This window comes from Ylistrum balloti, unplaced genomic scaffold (genome assembly GCF_031769215.1).
Source record: "Ylistrum balloti isolate Yb309-2 unplaced genomic scaffold, AGI_CSIRO_Ybal_v1 Utg370744, whole genome shotgun sequence".
Classification (NCBI taxonomy): domain Eukaryota; kingdom Metazoa; phylum Mollusca; class Bivalvia; order Pectinida; family Pectinidae; genus Ylistrum; species Ylistrum balloti.
The window spans coordinates 595,668-605,619 of record NW_026782438.1 but is presented as its reverse complement, the minus strand read 5'-3'; the positions used below and the strand labels follow the sequence as shown (position 1 = coordinate 605,619).

General features: G+C 33.9%; 1 protein-coding gene across 1 annotated transcript; it reads right to left on the bottom strand.

The window, feature by feature from the left end:
• Window positions 1–4,041: 4,041 nt before the first annotated feature.
• On the bottom strand, window positions 4,042–9,128 carry LOC132558014 (uncharacterized). The gene is made up of 3 exons (XM_060222533.1): window positions 8,768–9,128; window positions 5,808–6,162; window positions 4,042–5,140 (listed from the first exon to the last, which is right to left on the bottom strand). The coding sequence occupies exons 1-3, from the start codon at window positions 9,126–9,128 to the stop codon at window positions 4,042–4,044; spliced, it is 1,815 nt and encodes a 604-aa protein (XP_060078516.1).
• Window positions 9,129–9,952: the final 824 nt, after the last annotated feature.

Here is a 9,952-nt window from a genome sequence, read left to right as displayed (position 1 = left end):
GATTGTTCTGATACGATCTAAGTTTCTAGCGGTCCACTTCATTTGTAGGGTGTACCTAACTTGACATGCATCTTTTTAATGTATTTACAAAGTACTGATTAGCCGTCGCCACAACAGAAATTAATGGGTTTTCAAGACAACATGCGGATGTCACTACCTTTAAATCTAGAAATTATAGTATCAAATTTCATTATAGAATTAAAATACAGATTGTTATTTCTTTAATTTATGGGGTATCATTATTGATATATTCAATCCATTTAAAATCCTTGATTGTCCCAATAGAAAGTGTCGTATATGTATCCGGTTACCTGCTTATCGATAGTTAACACACCTATAGTGTCCAAAACGCCGTATAGTGTCACTGTTATAACTCTTTCATGATAAATTGACTACAAAATAGAAAACGCGTTAGTTGCTTTTTGTTTTGATGCAGAAATAATAGCAACTCTATAAAACACGTGTTTATTGTTTAATCAATACATCCGTCATTTCAAATATAAGTTGTAAATTAATCAACAATAACGAAATCATTTTAGCGCAAAAACGGAGTGCATTATAAATTAAGTGTGAATAACACGGAGAATAATTATAACTTGATAAAATTTGCGATATTTTAGGTTTTCATTATGAATTAGTTCTTTGATAACGAGTTACTCCGTCAAATCGGACCATCAGATGTGACAACTATTTTTAGCTGAATACTTAAAACATGGTAAATGATTTTGCTTGTTTCTCAGAGAGTTTATCAATTATTGATAAATAAAGGTCTTGGTTTAGACAATTATGATATTAAAAGACATTGCAGGTTTTAATATCAAATAAAAAATGACTTTAAAGATAAAATATATCGAGCCATAATCATTCTGATTACGTTGTTTTATCTACAGAAATATCACCCTCAAATTACTAACAACACACTATCTATAACAGTGCAGTCCACAGATTGGAACCAACGCAGTATGCATAGTAACACAATCTACAGAATGGAAGCAAAACAGTATCCATAGCAACACAATATACAAAATGGACGCAATACACAACTACCCCCAGAAACGTTATCGACTAATTGGACCCACTACACTACACATAGCAAAACGCTACAGAATGACAACACACTATACATAGTAACACAATCTAGAGAATTGAAACAACACACTATTTACAGATACACATTTCACAGAATGAAAACAACATAATAACAGTGTCCATTGAAAAGACACAACACCCTATCCACGGAAACGGTATTCAGAGAATGAACACAACAGAGTATCCATTAAAACTGGTATTCAGCAGATAGACACATCACTATCCATGAAATCACCGGCCACAAAATGGATACAACACACTTTTCAAAGAAACAACATTTATGGCATTGAAGCAGCATCCTAATCACAGACACAATATTTAGAAAATAGTCACAGCAAACACAGTATCCATGGCAACTGCCTTTACAGAATGAAAACATCACACATTCTATGAAACATTATTCAGAGAATGAAAACATCTCCCAACATTCAGAGAAAAGACTCAACTCGCTATCAACAGCGACTCCATAGCAGATTAGATACAGTACATCAACTAGGGAAAGGTAACAAATATAGTTACACGACACGGAATACATCACATTCTTCACAGGAACACCACAACAAAGTATGAAACAGGTCCCAACCAGGAAACGGGTAAACAACACTTCAACCATGAAAACAATGCAAGCAAAAGAAACAGAGAAACTACCCTCTCCCCGCCCCCCCCCCCCCCCCCCCCCCCCCCCCAAAAAAAAAAATAAATAAATAAATAAGACGGGAGCGGGGAATGACAATTTAAGAACAGAAATATAACAAAATAAAGCATATATCTCATGAATATTGAAGATTGCTGAATTGAAAAAATACATTACCAATTCAAAAGCCAATACCCGATGTTAATTGAACCTTTTATTCTATGCAAAAAAAGCAACAGGAGGAATCGGTACAGCAATTAAAGTAACAACATGAACCAATATAAACGATACATGCATTGGAGTGAAATGATGTATTTCTAGCATCACACTGAACACCAGTCAGGAAGTCTTCAGATTTTATCAATCACTGATTTCTAATTTGTTCTTTTTTGAAGATGGGCATTTAATACTTTGTTTTTAAAGGCCTCACAACACGAAATGTCACGTAGATCTACGCCTGACAGCATCTACACACATACATACCTAAACATTAATTCATATTGTCAGGCAATGTTTTATCCTTTCTGCACTTACCTCAGAAACCCAACAAATATTTACTATCATGCTTGGATAGCTTAGTACAGGTTAGGTTTATTTGGTAATTGAATGCATTTCAATTTCACGGTGTATTTTTACATTATTACAATACTTCTCTACGTCATGGTCAAAATGTAATATTTGCCACGTAGTTTGTGTAGGTTAAACTGTTTACCACTGTTGATGTTGTAACTGTGGCGGTAATCACTTGTTTACATCACAATAATACGCTTGTACGATTTCAACTTCATACCTTGGCTCCTGATTTCATATCGTACACAATATTTGATACAAAGGATCTAAAATAAGCCTTAATTTCCCTAAACGAATCTTAGCAATTTTCAATTCTGGGTGCCTTGGCGAGTGACATTTAAGACTTCTATATAAAATCAATCAATATGAAAGTTATATTAGAGGATTTTCAAGTACAAAATGTCTAATGTGGAGGAAACAATCAATCGGAGTCAACCACATTGTTGCGCCATTCTTCAATTTATTACGTAACATCATTATCCATATGATGACATCAAACCCGTTTTGGGACTTGAGCATCCAATTAAAAACCGCTCCATGGTATATTAAGCTTGTGACATATGAACAATATTACATATGTAATTCACTGGATAACAAGTTTAACATTTAAAGAAATATTCTAAAATGTAAAGAACAACTATTTTCATAAATTTGTCGGAAAGTTATCCGAAGGAAAAACATATTGTTATGTGGTTGACAAATATGTAAATTGTATATATTATGACAATTGAAATATGCATTATTTATATCATTACAGTACTAAGTGTTATTAAGATAGTAAACAAATCAATGTAATGACATCAAAGATGAATAATAGTTTTAATAAATGATATATTATAAAGTTGTGCTGACTCCTCTTTCACTAACACCTCCGAATCGTACAAACAATCACTAAATTCTATTGCCATACAGTAAAATACAGAGATGTTGACCTATTTTTTGGTGTAACCCCGAACCAGTGGACTTGTCGTGTTTAACAAGTTTAATATATTGACACAATGGTAGGTGTAGTTACTATTACAGTACAATGGGAGCATTATTTCTGCTAACTTGAACTGGTCAACTCAGCCAAAAAATTGAATCATCAAATTAGTTGTTTAAATGTTACATTTAATTCGACATTAAACAGCTAATTCCAGTATGGTTTTCATAGATGTCGCGTTGATAAAGACTGCGAGGAAAGTTTGTGGTTGCCATAGTGATATCATTGGAAAAGACATTCTCTTGTGCGATATAACGTTAGATATACGAGTTCAACGCCAGATGATATGCCTGTTTTGAGGTTACTAGCATGGTTATCGTTTGAGGAATAGAATACTTAGCATGTTTGATAACAATTTGTATGTAAAAGATTGATCGAAGGGTAGAAGGAGGGTTTAAGTAATTAGTGAAGCAGGGGGAAAAGACATATTTTGGACTAAAAATGATTTCTTTGTTTTCGTAAGGAAATATTCATAAAATTGATATAAAAGATAAACAAGAGTCACTTGCAACACTTCGTCGAAAAGTTTCTTCACAAATTAAGACATACTTAACGTCAACGTGAAATTATTATATTAGAAATTAAATGAAAATAGATAAGATTATAGAGCTAGTGTACCTACTTATCAAGATTTTCATTCTTTCATTCAATGCGAGTTTGCTCTTTCGGCCATAGGTATCAAAATTGAAGCCATTATATATAACAACCCGATGATGTTAACGAGTTCATGTTCCAAATTTTCTTTGTGCCATCTGTTGTATAGGATTCAAGTATCAACAAACCAAGACGTAACACTATTGTGTAGTACTTCGCCTCTTTTTTCATGTTCCCCGACCGTCCATCTTGACTCTTGCACTTTACCCGTTGTGCAAACAAGCATAATCCTCCAGTATGGTATGAACATCCCGTCGTTTACATCACCAAACTCTATGTACTTAAACAACTGAGCAGCGACATTTCCATCAGTGTGAATTTCAATATTATCTGCAGTAAATACAAGTGTGTCGTCATTTGAAAACACTACAACACACCGTAGCGTTGACCCTTGGCGAACTGCCTGTACCAGCGCCGACTTGGAACCAACCAAAGCTGTTCCATTTGGGGAAGTAACCAAAACCTCTCTCCATTTGCGTCTCTCTACAAACCAGGAAGCCGATGACAGCATGGCACTGTTACTTATTTTAGCCGATGACCCCAATTCATATATGTCCGTCATGACTGACCCGTCTGTTGATAGTCTTACCCATTTCCACTGCCCAGCAGAGAACACCATAGGTGATGAAGTGTCAAGTTGGTTCAAAAACTGTCCAGTTACTACCTGGGTGTTGTTTGATAACAAAATGTTATCAGCTTCTATTGAATATGAATCGAAGAGAACACGAACTCGGCGCCCGGCTAGTATATTTGCTTTCAGGATTTCTATACTTCCTGACAATACTGACCCATCATTAGAATACATGAAAGCAAAGCCCCAACATTCATCAACATACCAAGCCATATCATATGCTGTTCCTGTGTCGCTTTTATGCACGTGACTGCCGATGTACCAACGAGATATTTTGACTTCACCTAGAGTAGAAAACAAGGCATTCCACCAGTATAAAGGGATTGATAGGGCGTTGGAATACATTTTTACACCTATACGAAATATATTCTGAGCAATGATATTGCAGTCACCCATCTGTGCATTTATTTCTAGACGTTGTAGAGAAGTTATACATGGCAGCTGGGAATCTACAAAAAGTTTTATCCTTTTTCCTCTCTTTACAGCTGATACCAATGTCTCCTTTGACCCTTTTGATATCAAACCGTTTGCTTGATGGGAGTAAATGGGATTTTCCTGAATAGGATCCTCAGGGAGTTTTCTACAATAGAAAAGACACTGGAAGTCAATGTGAAAAATGTAATTAAAATATGGTTGAATGTTATTGAAAAATAATCCAGGATTTGATAGTATTTAAATCAATTATTTCAATAAATTTCAATACATAATTAATTTTAAACAAAAATATGTTTATTCCAACTTCAACTATTCAATGACCATATTTCATATGAAATCCACACCCGAATTTCATATATAATTATCACATGTGTTAAGGGAGACAATCCCGCTTAAAATGAATAACAGTACACCAAGATATTTTACTTAAAATCAACACGTGAGTTTATAATTTTTCCCCAACATGAGATAAGGGAGATAATCCCACTTAAAATTAATAAAAGTACATAAAGATGTCCTCTTTCTGTGTAGACTTGAATAGCTACAGGAAGGAAATATGTACATTTATGTAAACTGCCTTACATATTTCGTGGGAAAGAAATGAAAGTTTTTAGTCATTAATTAAAATTGTAATACGGTATATACGTTATATGCATTTCCTAGGAAAAATAAATAAATAATCAAATGAATTATTTCATTTTATCAGTTTTATCAGGCACGGGAGATAACTCTCTTTATGAATTAATTTAATGTTTGAATTTGTTTGAAAGCGTTTATATAACAGATTTTTGTTTATTCTTTCAAAATCTCACCTTGTATACCAAGTGATGTCCATATTCTCGAAACCAGAATTGATGACTGTTCCAACCCCAATATACTGTCTGGCAATAAAAATATCCCCATTCGTACATACTAATGTTATTTTCAAGAAAGAATCCGGAAATAAAGTATCCCATGCTGATTTGGCTATTACAAATGGTACTACGGCACACCTTTCTGTAACTCTTTGTAAGATGTAAGATGATTCAAGAAAGAAATTTTCCCCCAGCTGAACTTTTATATCTGCACCTTTGTCTAAGATGTCAATTAATAACGTCTTGTCTCCATACTCGACTACTCCAACAGCTTGTGTTTTATAAGTCATGTTCCAGGAAGTATGGCAAAATTCTGAAAGACAAGTGAGAATTAGATTTAGAACTAATGTCAGTGAATATATGCCTTCTCATATCCGAGTGACATTTCATCGATGCGATCATCTCGACTGTGCAAATACAAATATAATCTAATAATTTTTATTCCGATTGAAAAAATCCAAAACGAATCAGTTTGGCTTTGCTTCTATCAAAAGTATTTCTTCAAACGATATCCATTGTTTTCACATTTCTTCATAGTTGCTATATCATATGAATCTTTATCACTCGATTGCACTATAGAATGAGAAACAACATTGTGGTCTTGTGGCTACTATGAAGATGTTTATGAGAATGGAATTTCGTACATTTCTTCAGCTTGGTATCTATGCATAAAAATATATAATATACATTTTCTTAGATTTTAATCTAGTGTGAAATATTTGTTCCGTATTAAACTTTGCGCTGTCATTAATAATCACGAATACAGCGAAATTAATTCGCCCGCAAAAATTACCAACTATAAGTATATTATATGGTTCGAAATGAAACCATACATGAACATTTCAGTTCGAGCACCTCGTACGAGAAAACCTGCCGGCATTAATTGAATTATCTATCAGAAATATCACAAAGAAGGGAACACAAATTCATAGATAACAAAGGTTATTCCAACTTTAAATCGATAAAATATGGGCAAAACAAGAAATATACTATGATAATGAAAAGTACCTGGAACAATACGATCAGCGGCTATTTTCTTACGTATGTTTATTTCTTTATATATCTCAACTGATGAGATTGTTATCTCTATTCGGTTATTTTATACAGGTTCGTGCTATTGAACAAATTAAGCGGATTATTTTTTTCTTTGATTCGTGAAATATTACTTTTAAAGCGATAAGACTCCCACGACACAATTGTATAACAAATGTGATAGACAGTTACCAATTTACACGGAGTTTTCAGGGAACAAGAATCGATCCCGGAGGCTCCATCTGACCGCTAATTTTTAGCTGTCAGCTGAGCTTAAGAAATGTTCTCTCTTGCAGAGCGGAATAATGCGGCTAGGTACAAGAAACGATAAAATCGAAATCGCAACTCCTGAGACGCGAACAACATATTAATTCTGTCCTCTTCGATGAAGTCTCAGTTAGATCTGCTTCAAGTATTGAACATCATATCCCATTTTAATCAATTCGAGGCAATGGTAGTCTTCAGAATATATACATGAATTTGATGTTCTGTAGAAATCGTAATTCAAAAAACATGAAAAATATTTTATTTTTTTTAATTATTTCGACCAATTCCGTTTTTTACTCGATCGTCTTCTAATTTGCAGCAAGGTTGACTCTTAGATTCACAGACGAGTCCAAAGAGGACGGCAAAAATGTAAAATTAAGTTTAATAGTTCTGTGGGCCTATGCTATCAAATTAAATTCTAACGAACGTTCTCCTCCTCTCGATCTGTCGTTTGAACGTTCTATAACTTGTTCAGCGCGGTATTATCCTTAGAAGAAATTGAGGCGATGAGAAAATGATACAGACAGCTTAACATGTGTCGAGAACATAACGTTTTTTGTCTTCTCTCCTTACTTGGCTATTCAAAGTTCATAGACTTTTCTGTGTATAGAATCATTTCATCATCCCAATGAAACTGTGTGTTGATAAACGAGGGACGCAATGAGGTGAGAAATTCATTTGAATATTTCTTATGTATGCATATTATGCCTTTTAACATGGAATAATAGGACAACATTAGCTTGTATAACGTATGTCATTTCCTTTCATATGTCTTTGAATCCACTTTCAAGTTTTTAGCCTGACTGGGCAGCATGACGATACAACCGTTCAATCGGTCATGAGCACCAAATACAATAAATACAACTTAGTACGTATATGTCAATTTGTCATTCTGAAGAGCCATTTTGAGAAGATTAAAATATGGTTATTGAAGACGCTCGCACTTCTACTTAATTGCTATGTTTATCTGTATAATGATAATGTTGTCCTTTTTGTATGTTTATTGCAATGTGAATACAACTGCCTGCTTACTATTTTTTCGCTGCAAATTAACGCCTTACGCAAATCTATACGTGATTTCAAGACATCAAAGGTAAGGCGTATCAATTTCTGCAAGTCATCAGCTTGGATTTTCTTTAACGATTAACAATATCTCTTTGAGAATACCTGACATATATTATCCTGATCGAACAAGCTTATCGATTAAAGCGCAACATCAAAGTTAATTAGATAATGATGTACAATAATTAGATTTCGTTAAGGACGTTGACACAAAAGCAGTTGCATTGTATCTATACTTCAGTGACATAAAATGTAGCTTATTTTAGCCAAATTCATGGTGGACAAAGGAAGAAATAAATCCGGGATTTGTCGACATAAATCTTTCAACCGGAATTTGGATCAGGGATGACACTTATTTATTCATTTATTGATTTTGACAATCAGAAGTGAAATCCAAGTAACACCTCAAAACTTTTTAAACAAATATATCTTAAAGCATTACATTTATTGAATCTCTAAGTTGAAAAAAGTTTATTTATCTATAAACGAACAAGTTATGAAAATGATCATTACATAGTATTATCGTATCTAAGAACTTAATAATAAGCATGGCTTACCTGGTATGGGGTCGTCAACATCCACTGGTGAACTGGCTTTTTCATAAAGGCGACCAACTGCATTGGGCGTTGTGGAATTATCAGGAGTTATACATAAACCGGTAGTGACGTTGAATGTCACCACACCATCGTCTCCATACCTTTGCTGTGCGTAGGCCAAGCATTCTATCAAAGTTTTCACAGTGATAGCCAACCCTACATTATTGGTTGGTACGTCACATGACAAATCTGTTTGTCGTATCTGCCAGTGGTGTTGTCGAATAATAGGCGTACACGTACAAAGGTTAAGAACTGAAATGATAACGTGACAATTGACATAAAATCTTTCTCTACAGTTTTGTTGGACTGCTAGTCCACCCATCGACGAATTTGAATATTAAACATGAAGTTTTGAAATAGGACATAACACTATTAAAACAGGTAAGTGATAAAAGAGAAAATTATGTTAATGTGTCTGATACAAGAGTGTGTTAAACGCTCAAACAATTCCCATTGAATTGACTGGTTTTTGTTTTTAGAAAAAAAGTGTAGTCAGGAGTAGTCGTCTTTGTACTATTACTACCATTCTTCAATATTCAAGGTTACACTTTATTCCGTTTGTCTGAAAGAAAACACGCTGATATCGCAAAGCTAAACTAAAATAAAAAAACATTTAATCTTTTCATAGTTTCTTACATAAACGGAAAACTCGTGTAAGATGCTATATTTCTGTACAAGATGTTCTCATTGAGAAATATTCTATTTTCCTTTGGGGGCTTGTGATTTTGTTGCTGTTTGTCTTTATTTCATTCGCAAAGGGACTTTGATTTTCATCTTATAATCTTATACTTGGTTATGATTCATCATGTCAATTATTCGTTTATTCATAGTTTGTTTATTTTTAATTAAGATTCTGTTGATAAGTTGCTATTACGTGATATCTTTTCTTTTATCATATATCTGTATACCTATTTAATTTAAATGACATTCATTTCCGGGCCACACAATATAACATCTCACTTGTTCAGCGTTGTTGAAATTAAATGTTTCTGACCAATATCGTATCAGTCGACTTCTCCTTTATTGGATTTTAACTCAATTCCCATTTTGGGAACATGGTATTGTTTCGACTGAGTTTGCTTAACTTGCCTTTCGGGAACTGAAATAAAACAGAAGACGCTTACTTTGACAAAAACTTCATCTTAA

What these genes read in the sequence shown, in the direction of transcription:
- LOC132558014 (XM_060222533.1), bottom strand. Translation starts at nt 9,128, where the DNA reads ATGGGTGGACTAGCAGTCCAACAAAACTGTAGAGAAAGATTTTATGTC. An exon ending in TGTTGACGACCCCATACCAG is followed by an intron (nt 6,163 to 8,767) that starts GTAAGCCATGCT and finishes CTTGTCTTTCAG; the next exon opens with AATTTTGCCATACTTCCTGG. An exon ending in GACATCACTTGGTATACAAG is followed by an intron (nt 5,141 to 5,807) that starts GTGAGATTTTGA and finishes TTTCTATTGTAG; the next exon opens with AAAACTCCCTGAGGATCCTA.